General features: G+C 34.1%; 1 protein-coding gene across 4 annotated transcripts in view; it reads right to left on the minus strand.

Moving 5' to 3' along the window:
• Positions 1–16,935, minus strand: part of Nbea (neurobeachin) — a 622,915-nt gene that overhangs the window by 264,368 nt on the left and 341,612 nt on the right. For all 4 annotated transcript variants that reach the window (XM_076872612.1, XM_076872611.1, XM_076872614.1 and 1 more), the window contains 2 exons: positions 8,552–8,660; positions 5,135–5,301 (listed from right to left, as the gene is read on the minus strand). In XM_076872612.1, coding sequence (XP_076728727.1) covers positions 5,135–5,301; positions 8,552–8,660 — 276 coding nt within the window. The remainder of the gene's footprint in view (positions 1–5,134; positions 5,302–8,551; positions 8,661–16,935) is intronic.

The following is a 16,935-nucleotide window of genomic DNA, read 5'->3' on the forward strand; positions in this document are numbered from 1 at the left end:
CTTTGAACTGTGTGGGGAAACAAAACAAAACAACACAACTTCCTTCATTTCAAAATTTTATACTTTTGTTTTCTTTGTGCCTGAAGAATGTGCTCTAGCATTTCCTAAAGAACATGTTTACTGGGAAGGAACTCTCTTTACTTTCCCTTTATTTGAGAATGTTTATAATTTGCATTAATTTGTAAGAGATATTTTTATTGAATGTAGAATTCTAGGTCGATGATTTTCTATCTGGTCTCCATGATTTCTGATAGTAAAGCTATAATATTTTGAGCCATTGTTCCTTTTATATGTAACAGAAAAAAAGTGTGTTTTTCTCCCCCTAGTGACTTGGCAAGTCCCTGGGGCAACAGTGTCCAATAAGAACTTTCTGTAATGATGGAAATGTTCTATTTTATCTAATATGGTGGTCAATAGCAACATGTGGTTATTGATTACTTAAAATTCAATTAGTACCACAGAGGCACCAAGTTTTATTAAAATTTGATTTACATTAATTAAATTTGAATAGCCACATGTGATTAGTCGCTAGTCTTGCATAGCACAATTCTATAGGTTTCTGAGCAGAGGAGAAAATGGATCTATATTTTAAATAGAAGGACTAGGCTACTGTGCTGAGAACCGACTTTAGAAGCACAAGGACAAATACAGGAAGACTATTCAAGAGCTGCTGCATAAATCACATGAGAACTAATGGTGGCCTGGGCCAAGCTGATCGAAGGTAATGTGAGAAGTAGTCACACCCTGGATATATTGTGTTGAAAAATCAATACTATTTTCAGAGGGGCTCAAGGTGAAATGTGTGAGGAGTACTCAAGCTAAGAGCAACACTTATGACCTGGGTAATTACAGAGTTTTCCTTGGCTGGGATGGAGAAGAATACAAGAGAAACTGGTCTGGGAGAAACTCCGTTTTGACAACTCAACAGTGAGATGAGTATTAGATATCCAAGGAGAACCTACCAAAGAGATAGACAGATATACAGGAATGGAGACTGGAGGGAGATCTAGTCTAGTTATAATTCATTTGAACATTATCAACATACCGGCAGTATTTTTAAACCATGAGACTACATAAAATTAGCTAGAGATGGAGTAAAATAAAAACAAAAAGAGGTCCAATGATGAGCCCTAGTAGTTAATCAAAACTAATGAAGATTATAAAAAACAATACTTATGCTTAAAGATTTAGTTTAATGGCTGAGTTGAAGGACAGGGGGAGATGGCAGAAGCAAGTGAGGCAGTGGGTCCAACCTCTTCACAATAAGAAATGAGGCAGAGAAGGAAAAGAAGATTTCAGAGGTGGGTGACAAAATAAATGCTCTAAAGCATGATGTTACAAAGTCTGAGACTTGAAGAGGCTGGAAGATAGGTTACCAGAGTAGAAAACAAACTCTGTCCCTTAGCTCCTAACCTGAACCTGGGGATGGAGAAGGAGGAAGGGTCAACAGAGAGAGAAAGAGAGAGGGGAGCAGAAAATTTCTTAAGCTTACCCACTTAAAAATTGTTGGAAAGACAGACAAAATTTAAAGTGCAACAGTAACAGAAGGGTCCATAAAACAGTACAAACAGCTTAAAACCAAATCATGAAAATAAAACTGGACCAGGGGTCTGAAGCCATCTTCTGGAGCCCTAAACCTGCCAGTCACCCCCTTAAAATAGCAATGAGTCTTCCCACACCCAAGTTAAACCAGAAGGAACTCCTCTGCAGTGCAACCCCTTAAGAATCCATCCAGAAAGAACTTCTAGAAGGACCACTACTAATTGAAAATTGATGAAACCCTCTCTGTCTCCCCCTTACTGTGAACAGGGCACGTGGGCTGGGAGTTCTAATCCCACTCAGCCTCTGTGACCCAAGCAAGGACAGAAAGCTCTGTGTAGCATCCACTTGCTTCAGTCAGAGAAAATAAGGAAGCTGGTTTGGCCCTGAACAAAGGAAAGCAGATTCACCTGCCGCAGACCACTGGAACTAAGGAGAATATACCCTGGGTTGGGGGAGACAGTCCCTGAGATCCCAGAACTGTACTATAGGGAAGCTCTCTGAATATCCAGTGATGTAGAGACCCAGCAGTAAATTATCAGAGTCTATGCAGGAGGAAGGGCTGATCCAGCCTTAACTGGTACAGACCCTGACCCATGATCACAACAGGCAAGTGACAGGGAATAGTTTGGACACTCGAGGGAAACTGCATCAGACTGAATAATAGGGAATCAATGCCTGTCCTTCACAATCTGGGGTAGTGGAAACTAGAGTCCAGGTGAACCATCTGAGACCCTTTACTAAAGTACCTAAGGGAGTAGCGATGGCTGGAGTAATACTTTTGTATTACAGAACACCCACAGAAAATCCACAACCAGAATTCCTGAACTCACAGACAGCCACCAGAATTTTCACTATCATGAAAAGGATCCAGTAGAGGGGGAGCAGGTACATGGTGACCCATAGCAATCACAGGGACTCTCCAGAGCCTACATTCTGAACTACTGTACACAATAGGAAGAGCCAACCCACAACACTGCACCCTCCCAGTAGTCAGCTGCAGGCCCCTGAGCTGACAACCAGAAGCTGCAGGAATGAGGTTCAAAACAACTAGGGAATTGGCTCAAACGGTAATTGTCAACCCACAATAGCCAACATCGTACCTTCAACCCATTTGAATGTATTTCATCCAATGATTTAAAGCATTAAATAGAATGAAACCTCCTATCTTAGTTATCCAAGCTCTAGTTTATATTTGCTCCTCTTACACAATACTTATCCTCTCGCATTATTTGCTATATCCTGAAATACCGATCATTCATCTATTTCTCTATTCTACCTTGACATAAATTATCTTTTTGTATCTTTTCCTCCTTCCTTCCTTCCTTCTTTTATTTCTCTATTTTCCATCTTCTTTTTGCTCAATTTCTCTTCCTCACAATTTTTAACCCTCACTTACAGTAAGTTTACTAAATTTAACCACTATTTTTATTTATTCCAGAACTTTATTATAAGTTTATGTCTGAATTTGAGGGATCATGGAGAATAACTGTAACACATTTTTGGCTCTTAAAAGGTTGAATATAAGAAGACTTGGTTCTGAAGTAATTATAATAAATAAGGTTCAGTGGCATATCTTAAAGTGGTGCTGATATTGGGATCAGAAGAGGTCATACACTCACTTAAAGTATCAGTATCTGAATATTCATCCAACTCAGGGCTCTTATGAAAAAGAAGATAACAAAGTAGTCTTTCATTTAAAAGAAGAAGTGAGATACATGGGTAGACATACAAACAATATGAAAAAGCAAAGGAAAAACCCATCACAAACAGTCCATAATACTTCAATAGCAGACTTCACTGACATCACAATGGAGTAAACGTCAGAGAAGGAATTCAGAAAGATCATAGTTAAGCTGTCATATGAGCTAAAAGATGTAAGAAATGAAATCAGAAAGAAAATGCAGGAAGTGAAAGATCACTTCAATAAAGAGACAGAGATTCTAAAAAAGAGCCAAATGGAAATCCCTGAAAGGAAGGAATCAATAAACCAAATTAGAAATTCAATGGAAAATATCACTTTGAAGACAGATTTTCAGTTCTCAAAGATTGCATATAATCCTGAAAATAAAGCTGACCATAAGGAAAAGATGTTAAGAGACTGTGAACAGAATATTCAAGAAATCTAGAATAACACTAAAAGCCCAAATTTAAGGTTCATTGAAATAGATGAAGGCCCTGAAATACAAACTAAAGGAATATATAAACTTTTCAATGAAAAAAATATCAGATAGTTTTCCAAATCTCAAGAATGAAATGGAAATTCAAATACAGGAGGCATATAGGGCTCCAAATATACAAAATCCTAATAGATCTACACAATGACACATAATTTAAAAAATGCCTAACATACAAAATAAGAAAAGAATTTTAAAAGCTATAAGAGAAAAATGTCTGGTCACATTTAGAGGTAAGCCAATCTAGATTTCAACTGATTTTTCAACCCAGACCCTAAAATCCAGGGGGGCTTGGAATAAAACATACCAAGCTCTGAAAGAAAATGGATGCCGATCAAGAATACTACACCTAGCAAAATTAAGCTTCAGAATTAAAGATGAAGTAAAAACATTCCATGATAAACAGAAGTTAAAATAATTCATAACTAGAAAGCTTATACTACTAAACACAGTCTACAAAACAGTTCATAAAGAAGAAATGAAAAATAACTAAAACCAGCACCATGGTCAATTAAATGAGAATCAAGTTCAATTTAAACTTTAGAAATAAAACAAAATGGCACAAAATAAAAACTCCTGTCTCAATAATAACACTAAATCATTTATATAATCTAAAGTTCAATCAAAATACAGAGGCTGGCAGATTGGATTAAAAAAGTGAACTCTAACACTGTGCTGCAAGAGACTTATATCGCAGGCAAAGACATCCATATACCATTTACATGGATCTGGTAAACAAACATTTGATGCTATTCTAGTATGAAATAAAGTGATTTCAAGCCAAGATTAATCAGAGGAGAAAAAGAAGGTCATTTCATACTGCATAAGGGAATCATACATCAACAAGATACAATGATGGTGAATATTTAAATCCCAAACAATGAAACATCTATGTACATTAAACAAATACTTCTCAATATTAAGAATCAAATAGGCCTCAATACAATATTCTAAATTTGGATGAAAAACCTTCCCAAGTAAGTCTTCATGGAAAATTATAAAAGAGAACTCTTAAAAAGAATATATTACTTCTCCACAGCAAATTATAACTTGTGTACAAGAAATACTAAGAATAATATAAATGTCATAGCTGTTTTAAAAACTTGCTACTATTTAAACAAGAGCCACATTTTATGCCTTGAACCCAGATTATATATGAAATAATTCTAAAATATTTTACTAAACATATTCTCTATTATGTTACATATAATTATAAATTGGAAATAATTTCCATTAGAACAAGTTTAAAAAGTTTAGATTTTCTTCTAAATCATTCAAATGAAGATTAGAACCATTAAATTTAAGCACTTTTTTGTATTTTATAATGATATTTTCTAAATAAGTTTGTAGTCACAGCTTTACTTCCAACTATGACAATTAACCCATGAGTTATTTACATTTAACTTATTTTAACTCACCTATGAGAAACTGCTCCCCAAGCACCATGTTTATTTGTGAGAATATTGAGAATCTTCTGTTTCAGCTGATTTGCTGTTACATGATCACGATGTTTAGCAGCGCTAATAAGATGGTCACACATCTTTTCTTCCTCTCTTCTATCAGCAGCATATTGGGCACACTGGGACTGAAAAGAAATACAATGTATAATAATAATATTTTTACGGTATATAAAAGATTTGATCTCTAACAGTAAGTGAAAAGGTAATAACAACTCAATCTGAAAAACTCACATAATGTAATTTTCTATCGTTTTGTTCTAAAGAACACACGTAGTTGTCTTTCAAATTGGTTAAAGTGTTCTTCTGTAAGTATGTGTAAAATAACTTGTTTAACTTTAAATAAAGTAATCAAAGACTTTTATGATTCTATTTAGTTCTAGAAATATGACTTTGTTGTCCAGAAACTATCATTCCACAAACAGAAATGGCTTCCTAAAAAGGAAAATCTACTTGATATTTTAATCATTATAGCACATCTCACTTAAAAGGTATGCTCCTGATAATCACATATAAATATAAAAATTGTCATATAATTTATAGTTTTTTATTTCATGAATGGCCACATGGTATAGAAGAAAAATAATTGATTTGGGAATTCAGCAGACCTGAATTTTAATTCACACTTTACGCAAACTTCATTTTTTTCATTGTACTTAGTTTCATTTATGTAAAATAAGGAGCCAAGACAAGATTTTTCTCGGTGTTCTTTTCCAAATTTGAAATCTAATGTGTTCAAAAGGTCTCATGAGAATTAGTCCTTTATTCTTATCTTTCCTTTTTCATAATAATCAGTTGTCATGTCAGCTGTCTGTATTCTTGCTCACATTAGCAACACAGTTTATAAATGAATCCCTTTGTGTATCAAAAAGAATCAATATAAACATGAAAAGGAGAATCTCATTAAATGTAAGTTTTATTTTTTATATAGTAGCTTTTTGAACAGATCAATTTGACTAAAAATTTCAGCATTAGCAAGTATGTAACACAAGTCATATAACTAAGAATAAAAAAGTCTCATATATCTGAGAAAATATAACTATTCCCATTCATCATAACTATGTAAAAATCTACTTCACAGAAGGTATCTGAACACATCCTTTTGTCTATTGATATAGACAACTACCACAAGTCATCATTTTTTAGAGAAATAAGCTTATAGTAATCTATGAAGGATTAATTCATTTTCCAATTTATCTTTTTGTACAGGGAATCACCAATTAGTACAAAGATCTGCCTTGGTAATGAGGTTAATATTTCATTAGTTCATTGGAGAGTAAAATTAAACTTTCATTTTTCTTCCTTAACAATTACAGTATTAGGTTAAAAAAAAAAAAAACTTAACTGTGAACTACCCATTTAAAATTAAATATACTATTTCTCCTAATTTTAGGCTTGTGCAGGGGTAGAGAAATCCATCAAAAAGTCCTAGTATAATGTTATGACTTTTGTAAAATTTTTTACAATTTCAAGGTCATGTGTTTGGTAAACTATGCGAACACACACGTAAATCAATGCATTTATTAATATCGCTCTAAAAGCAAATGTAAATACTTGTGTTAAAAAACAATATTCATCCAATTCTTTCAAAATTAGATTTACATTAACATTATATGCTATGTATATCTAATCTAAAAACCATTAATCCTTCATGTCTCCTTCAAAACCTCTTATCACTCTAGGCCATGAATTCATAATGGGAGTGATCTCTCCCTTAGCAGGGTATAAATTGGTGTTTGTAGGGGTGTGAAAAAAAAACCCTTCTTTTAATGTATTACGTACAGATGCAAAGAAAGATTCCAAACAGACATACAGCATGTTAGTGGTGTAAAAAATTCTCTGGGGGTTGGGGAGAAGTTAGGAAAAAAAGTCGAAAAAGATTCCTCAGAGGGTAATAATAATAACAATAACAATAACAATGGTTGAGAAACAGTGTCCTTAGCTTAAACATGTATTAAAGCTCATAACTAATATCTGGTTGCTTGAAAATCTATTTTAAATGTTCTCAAGTGACAAATACTGATCTGCTTATTTCTTCACAAAATATCCTGATTTTCTTAGTGAGAATATGATTGCCTCAAAATTGATCCTGCAAACATTCAGTTAATATTCTTTATCTTATTTACCAACAGAAGTTGAAAGTTAACTGAATACTTTTATTTCATTGAGTTCTGACATGTCTTATACCTAAACATATTCTTTCAAAAAACACATAACTCAATTTTTTCTTGGCATCCAAGTTACAACATGATATTCTGATAAATATCCAATGATTTTTATTGCTCAAGTGATACAAAACTTCCCTTTGACAAACACCTGTCACTATACTTTTATCAAAAAGTTTAAAATATCTAGTATTCTTTTTCCAAATAAGGTTTTACCATTCCATAAGACAAGTGCCTGCTGTCTCATCTGACCAAATGAAGCAGAGGTTATGTGTATGAAAGCGACAATAGCTATTTTCTGTCTCTTGCTTTTCAGCTGGCTGGGTCAGAGATCACTAGACCTAGTCCATCAACTTGTATGACTTGGAGAGCTGCTTTACTGAGATAAAAACCTCATCAAAACTGCAATTGTGGGCTCTGATTTCAAGCCATACCACACTTGTTGGCATGTTGCATCAGGAGAATAAATTGGTGAAGTTATTTATTACTTTCAAGGTCACCGAGAGTCCAACCTAAGCCAAATGTCAGGTCACCTGAATATGTCTGAAAAGCACTTAGTTTTGTAAACTGAATGAACTGAAATACGAATAACTGCTATCTTTAAAACACTGAAATTATATTTGTTGAATCCTATATAAGGTCGTTCATAAAAACCATGATATACTCATGTCTATCTTGTGGTTTATAAATCTTGCTAGCTCAAAAGTAACAGTAACTGTATTATAAAATTTATTTTGCCTTTCGTTACTTACTCTTTACTTCTGCTTAGAGTAAAGTTAAAATACCTTCATTGGACCAAGAGGGATTTCTTCAGGTTGTAAATAAGGTAGAAACAAACTAGTGTTCTGTTGGACATTTATTAAAGCTTCTCAAAACAAGACCTGAAATCCTTTCTGTAAAAATTTCTTCTTAAAAATATTCCTTATGGTCAAGTGGCACATGCCTATAATCCCAAGTGGCTCAGAAGTCGGAGGCAGGAGGATTGCAAGTTCAAAGCTAGCCTCAGTAATTTAGCAAGGCACTAAGCAACTTATTGAGAATCTGTCTCACAATAAAACATGGGGGATGTGATTTAGAGTGATCAATCAGTCCTGGGTTCAATCCCTGGTCCCAAAATTTTAAAAAAGAAAAAAAAATCTTATGTAAAGTTACAAATGAGTAATGGGATTCTTACAACAGCAAAGCACAATTTAATTAACTCCCCAAACCTTACCTCAAATTCTGCATGTTTATGTACATCTTCAGCTCTCTGTCTGTTCAAAATAAACTCGGCTTCATTTGCAACACGAACTATATGGTCCTTCATAGCATGGCACAGTAATCTAAAAAGAAAAATACATTTTGAATTAATGTTCTTAATAGCTTTGGTTAGTCCAACTATTTTCAATTATCAAATTCCACTATTTCAAATATTATTTATACATAAATACTAAGATTAGGAAACCAATATATTTTAAGTTACAATTCCATGAAATATGAAACATAGTAATATGCCATAAAGCTGTTTCAGCAATTCCTCTCTTAAACAGTGTTACATGTGAACCAGTGACTCCTTTAATTCAATAAAGATAGTTAACTGAATAAAAATCAAGGATTTGGGCTGGGTGTTTTAAAATGGTTAAATAGCTGAATTTATCATCATGGAAATTAGTTTTCACACATAAGCTTAAAGACCACATATTAGGAAATAAATAGAATGGATTCTCATTTTAATTAACATAGATTATAGGCCTTACTTCTAAATTTCCTTTAAATACTGGGACTACAGTAAATTAAAATTTTAAAGCAATTTAAGTTATATATTATATATTTGAAGATTCAAGTTGTTTTTAAAATGTGTAGAAAGATAGTAAAAAACCTCTTATACATTCCCTATTCAACTAATTTCCAACCTCAAAAGGTATCCGTTGTTCATTTCTTGCATATTTTCACAGACTTTTAAAATACACATAAAATATTATTTTCCAACACTAATGTTAATTTAATATATAGTCTGTTCTGTATCTAATTTTTCTCACTTAGCAATACTATTTGGGGATATTTTCACATTCACAACAGGAAAGAAACTTCAGTTTCTTTTGTAACTTGTGGCAAAGGTTATTTCCAAAGATGCTGCCACAGTATTTCTCATACACATGTTCTTCTGCAGTGGTAACTCATCATTGCCCCATCATAAAGTGGAGTCTTTCTACTTCTCTTAGATCGGGGCTTGCCCCCTGACTTACTGTACCAACAGAATACAGGAGAAGTGATGATATATGGTTCCTGAAGCTAAGAAATAAGATGCTTTGCAGCTTTTGACTTTTGGAACTCTCTCTCTGAAGTATGCCACCAGGTTGCAAGAAGCCTACATCACAGTAAAAGTCTTTTGAAGAGAAGAGGAGGAGGAAGAGGAGGAAATTGAGAGAGAGAGAAGAAGATCTCAGAAGATGGAAAAATGTACCCAGTTCATGGATAGGCAGAACTAACATCATCAAAATGGCGATATTACCCAAAGTTCTCTACAGGTTTAATGCGATGCCAATCAAAATCCCAAGGGCATTTCTTGTAGAAATAGATAAAGCAATCATGAAATTCATATGAAAAACAAAAGACCCAGAATAGCAAAAGCAATTCTAAGCAGGAAGTGTGAATCTGGAGGTATAGCGATACCAGAGTTCAAACTGTACTACAGAGCAATAGTAACAAAAACAGCATGGTACTGGTACCAAAACAGGCAGGTGGACCAATGGTACAGAATAGAGGACACAGAGACTAATCCACAAAGTTACAACTATCTTATATTTGATAAAGAGGCTAAAAACATGCAATGGAGGAAGGATAGCATCTTCAACAAATGGTGCTGGGAAAATTGGAAATCCATATGCAACAAAATGAAACTGAATCCCTTTCTCTCGCCATGCACAAAAGTTAACTCAAAATGGATCAAGAAGCTAGATATCAAATCAGAGACACTGCGTCTGATAGAAGAAAAAGTTGGCTATGATCTACATATTGTGGGGTTGGGCTCCAAATTCCTTAATAGGACGCCCATAGCCCAAGAGTTAATAACAAGAATAAACAAATGGGACTTACTTAAACTAAAAAGTTTTTTCTCAGCAAGAGAAACAATAAAAGAGGTAAATAGAGAGCCTATATCCTGGGAACAAATTTTTACCCCTCACACCTCAGATAGAGCCCTAATATCCAGAATATACAAAGAACTCAAAAAATTAAACAATAAGATAACAAATAACCCAATCAACAAATGGGCCAAGGACCTGAACAGACACTTCTCAGAGGAGGACATACAATCAATCAACAAGTACATGAAAAAATGCTCACCATCTCTAGCAATCAGAGAAATGCAAATCAAAACCACCCTAAGATACCATCTCACTCCAGTAAGATTGGCAGCCATTATGAAGTCAAACAACAATAAGTGTTGGCGAGGATGTGGGGAAAAGGGTACACTTGTACACTGCTGGTGGGACTGCAAATTGGTGAGGCCAATTTGGAAAGCAGTATGGAGATTCCTGGGAAAGCTGGGAATGGATCCACCATTTGACCCAGCTATTGCCCTTCTTGGACTATTCCCTGAGGATCTTAAAAGAGCGTACTATAGGGATACTGCCACATCGATGTTCATAGCAGCACAATTCACAATAGCTAGACTGTGGAACCAACCTAGATGCCCTTCAATAGATGAATGGATAAAAAAAATGTGGCATCTATACACAATGGAGTATTATGCAGCACTAAAAAAATGACAAAATCATAGAATTTGCAGGGAAATGGATGGCATTAGAGGAGATTATGCTAAGTGAAGTTAGTCAATGCCTAAAAAACAAATGCCAAATGTCTTCTTTGATATAAAGAGAGCAACTAAGAACAGAACAGGAAGGAAGAGCATGAGGAAAAGACTAACAGTAAACAAAGACGAATGGGGGGAGAGAAAGGGAGAGAGAAGGGAAAGCATATGGAAATGGTAGGAGACCTTCAATGTTACACAAAATTATAAGAGGTTGTGAGGGGCAAGGGGGAGGGAAAAAAAAGGGAGAGAATTGAACAACAGCAGAGGAGGTAGAGAGGAAAGATGGGAGGGGAGGGGAGGGGAGGGAGGATAGTAGGGGATAGGAATGGTAGCAGAATACAACAGTCACTAATATGCCATTATGTAAAAATGTGAGTGTGTAACCGATGTGATTCTGCAATTTGTATTTGGGGTAAAAATGGGAGTTCAAAACCCAACTGAGTCAAATGTATGAAAGATGATATATCATGAGCTCTGTAATGTTTTGAACAATCAATAAAAAAAGAAACAAATTATTATTTCTATGATAGAATTATGAATAAATGTCACTGTTTAAAAAAAAACAGAGATTAAGCCTTTGTTTTTACCTTATTAAATATCTCCTTTTGCAACTAGGAATTAATTATTATAGAAAAATCAAGGTATAGTTGAAAAGTTAACTTCAGTTTCTTCTGGATTTTCTTTAAAGGGTAAACTTATAAAGCATTTTCTATAATTAAGGTATTAGAACCTCCAGTTCTTTGATCTATTTCATCTATATCCTTTTTAAATCCAATCCCAACACTCATATTTACTCACTGTTGTTTTTTTCTCCTGAGATTTTTAACCTAAAGAATTATTTTCGAGATCATGATCACTCATATTTACTCACTGTTGTTTTTTTTTTTCCTGAGATTTTTAACTTAAAGAATTATTTTCGAGATCATGATTTCTTATTTTCACGTTCCTCAATGAAATGAATCATCACTTTTTCCTTGTTTAAGGTGTCATGAATTTCAATTAGAATGGAATACATTTAATGCTATTTTAATTTTTGTATTTATTTCCTACTCTATCTAGTATTTCCTACTATATCTTCACTGCATTCTATGTACCTATGGTACATACGTCTCCTTCAATAACACATGTATGCAAAAGGAAAAAAATCGGTATATGTCCTGATATTTCTAAGTTCTTGATTAATTAGAATTTTAAAAATTTCTTCTAATTAGTTATATACTTTTAAAAAGCTACATATGTCTTTGAGGTAACTAATGTATTAAGGTTGAATTACATAGCACTGTTGTAATATTATTCTACTACATTATCTGCAAGATCTTTATAGCATCTTAGACAAAAACTGACAGGTAAATGGTTCCTTTATTGCAGGGTAATCATATAAATTCTGAACAACACTGAATTCCAGATAGCCCCAAGTAGGAATTTTCCAAAATCTATGACTGCTCTAACGTAGATATAATTACTCCATGATCAGATCTGGGTAAAAAGAACTACCCTGCTGCTCTAAGAGCAGTGAGAATGGTTCTGGCAGCATGAGAGAGGCACTACTGAAATCCTACACTGCAGCAACATAGATGGAGATATTTCCAGAAAGCAGGGGGCAATGATGTCTCCAGTCATTTCCAAGAGACACAGGCACATTTCATGCAAAAGCCATCTAATTTCAGTCTCCAAATCCACCACAACACAAATTTTTGAGAGAACACAAAGTGACAGGAATCTGTTAGAAACAACAATATTTGGGAGGAAAAGGTATAGACTCCTCTGTAAATACCCTTGGAAGGCAAAATCACATAGTATTAATCTGTTCCTGAAGAAGATGGAAAAAGAAGAAGTTATATAGGTTTGATTCCCAGAGGAAGAAACAGAGAAAGGGAGGGATGGAAGAATTCAGGGAACAAGGGAGTGAGAGAGAGAAGGAAGGATGGATGGATAGATTAGCTTTTGATGAAGTTACTGACTTACAGTTAGTAGACAGGCTTTAAGAGAGATGAGATGTGAGATAATGGAGCATTCACTATTCAACATATTTGTCTAACACATGCTAAAGGCTTAAAAAAGTCAGGAAGAAATCTAATATGTATAAATTAGTGCATATTACAAAACTTAAATAGATTAGCAGGAGACAGCAAGAAGGGAAAGGTTCATGGTTGGGCTGGTTAATAGGCACAAAGAAGGGGACTTGGGGGATGTATAAGAAAGGACTCTTGCAGAAACACCAGAGAAAATGTATCAATTATCTGGAAGTCTGTCCTGTCTACAGCATTTATGAGTTATATGTCAACTAATCTATATTTTTTTTTATTTACAAAGAGAAGAGGACATCTTCCCATCATTCTGGGAGACCCCATTATCCACTGTAGCTCAAAATTTCCTGACCTTTGTATTACCATGATCTTCATTTCTACTCTATTGGCCATACGTGACTTCACGTCTCTTTTTTGGTACTGAGGATTAAACCCAGAGTTATGTTACCACTGAGCTAAATCCCCCATCCTTTTTATTTTTTTGAGACAGGGTCAGTTGCTGAGGCTGATCTCAAAGTTGAGATCCTCCTGCATCAACCTCCTGAGTCACTGGGATCACAGGTGTGTGCCATTGCTTCTGGTTGCTGCTTAAATCTTGAACCTTCTAGAGCCTGCTCTCAGATTACAACCTTCTACCCCTGCTGTTCACTCCCCATCACTAGTCCAAACCCCTACTTCAGGCAAAAATAAGCTTTTGAATTCCTCTAACATTCAGTTCTTCAATTCCTCCATTTTTCTTCTAGTGTTTATCTCCTGCACAAATTCACTCCCTTTCCTGTGTCCCACAATTACACACTTTAACCATTCTCTTGCCAGCACCTTTACTCAATTTCTGACCTATCCGCTATATTGGCTCTGAAAATATGTTATTGTTGACTAAGACACTGGTCTCCCTCCTCAGTCCTAAATGTGTACTAAGAAACACACAAAACCAATTCAACTGATGATAAAACTTGTATTTCTTTTTCACAATTTTTTTTACTCAGTTTTTGAGAAGTGGCATGAATGTCTTTCCTACTCTAATCTCAATCACCTTAGAAAAATCATTTAAATTACATTGAATAGAGATATCCAAAAAATTCTTACGCCTATTAGCAGTGAGTACCAATTTCCTCTTTCTGGTAAGTACTAATCTACATTCTGTCTCTGATTTTCCTATTCTATATATTTCATTTAAAAGGATTCATACAAGATATGGCCTTTTATGTCTATATGGCCTTTTATGTTATGTAGTATATTTTCTAGGTTCATCTGTGTCATGGCATGCATCATCAGTACCTCATTCCTTTTAATGGTCAAATAGTATTACATTGCTGAATGTATCTTCATTTGATTATCCATTCATCAGTTTATGGACATCTGAGTTGTTTACATTTTTTGCATACCTTGAATAATCCTGTTACCAACTTTTGTGTCAACATATTTTCAGTTCTCTTGAGAATATACCTAAAAGTGGAAGTGCCAAGTCATATGGTAATTGTGTTTAACTTGTTTAGGAAACAGCTAAATGTCTTCCATAGTGGCTGCACCATTTACATTCCTACAGACAATGCCTGGCAGTTGTAATTTCTGCAAATCCTTGCTGATACTTTTTATTGTTTACTTAAACAATAGCAGCCACTCTGTGGAATGTGAAGTGGCATGGCATGGCATACACCCCCTCAATCCTGCCTCCCCTTATTGGGGAATGAAACCAAGGCTTTTAACACTGAGCTACATCCCCAGTTCTCCTATATGTTGACACAGGGTCTTTCTGAATTTCCCAGGCTGGCCTTAAACTTGTGATTCTACTGTCTCAGTCTTTCAAGTGGCTGGGATTATAGGCATGTGTCAATATATCTGTTTTTTTACTTCTTAAAATTAATTCTTCCAAACCATTATTATGGGTGGTATTTTCATTTACTTATGGCTTTTTAATTTATTTCAATGATGTTTTAATGTTTTCAACATGCAAGTCTTTAACCGTTTTTGGCTAAAGTTATTCCTAAGTATCATATTTTTAAAATTTAATTGTAATTGGAATAAAATACACATAAAATTCATCCCAACCTATTCTAAGTGTTCTGAACAGTAACACCAAGTATATTCAGTTTGATTTGCTAACATTATCACCATTCATTCACATAATTTCATTTACCTTGAAAAGCCAAAATTCCTTAGTCATTAAAAAAATTACTCATACTTCCTCCTTCACATCTGGCCTCTGGAAACCATTATTTTACTTTCTGTCTCTCTGTTTGATTACTCTATGTATCTCATGTAATTGGAATCATGCAGTATTTATCCTTTAATGACTGGCTTATTTCACTTAGCATAATGTCCTCACATTTTACTTGTATTGTATCAGAATTTCATTCCTTTTTATTAAGGCTGAATTATATGCTATTACCTGTACACATCACAATTTATCTATTCATCTGCCAATAGACTCTTGGGTTGCTTCAACATTTTGACTACTAAAAATAATTCAGCCATGAATATGGATATTAAAACAAATAATTTTTGAGTTACTGCTTTTGATTCTTTTTGGTATAAAATTACAGAAGGAACTAGGATCTGCATCAGCTCACAATTCTGTAACAGTATTCAAGGGTGCTAATTTCTACACATTCTTAATAACACTTGCTATTTTCTAGTTTTGTTATTTCCCGTCCTAATGGACATCATGTGGTATCTGTTTGTGGTTTTTGATTGCATTTCCATAATGATTAGTAATATTGAGCATCCTTTCATTTTATTACTATATTACACTTTTTGATGCTATCATAAATGAAACTGTTTATCCACATAGTTACCTTTCTAGGCATTCTTTATTTCTTCACAAGGTTTTAAGTCACTATGTATCCTTCTCTTTTAGCCTGATTCTTTTCTGTTTTTTGTTTTTTTTTTTTTTTTTTAAATAAGGAAAGTCTATTAGTGATGAACTCCTTCAGTTTTTGTTCATCTGGGAATGTGATCATTTGTCTTCTCATTATATAGTTTTGCTAGATGTAGAATTATTGATAGTATTTAAGAATTTTTTTCCTGAATTTTGAATATATAATCACATTGCATATGGCCACAATAGTTTCTGAGTAGTTCTCAATCTTATTATTCCTTGTATAGGATGAATCACTTCTCTCTTGCTGATTTTAAGGTTCTCTTTTGTATTAAGTTTTTAATAGTTTCATCATACATGCAGATGTGAATATCTTTTAGTTTATATGAATTTGAGTTCACTGACCATCTTGGATATATAGACCAATATTTTTCACAATATTTGGATAGTTTTTGCCATTATTTTTTTGAGTATACTTTCTGCCTCATTGTCTTTCTCCTTTCCTTCTGAAATCCGAATTATGTATTTTTTCATAGGCTAGATGGTGTCCCACAGGTCTCTAAAATTCTGTTCACTTTTCTTCCCTATTTTTTCCACCATTCTTTACACCAGACAATCTCCCTATATTCAAATTCACTGACTATTTCTTCTATTAGCTTAAATTTGTTTTGTTCCCTCTAGCAAATTTTTTATTTTGGTTATTGTACTTTTCAACTCCAAATGTTTCCTTTTTACAATTTCTGATCCTTTATGGAATTTTTCAACTTTCAGATATCATTCTCATATGTTCCTTTATTTCTTAGACATATTGCCTTAACTCATGAAACAGATATAATACAGACATATTTATAATGCAACTTACAATGGTTCAGTTAATAATTTTTCAACCTGATAATGGAAAGGCATACCCATTATTTTTTTCACCCTGAGTACAGTACTAAGTAACCTCAGTAGGTTAC

The sequence above is a fragment of the Callospermophilus lateralis genome, chromosome 12, assembly GCF_048772815.1.
Source record: "Callospermophilus lateralis isolate mCalLat2 chromosome 12, mCalLat2.hap1, whole genome shotgun sequence".
Lineage (NCBI taxonomy): Eukaryota > Metazoa > Chordata > Mammalia > Rodentia > Sciuridae > Callospermophilus > Callospermophilus lateralis.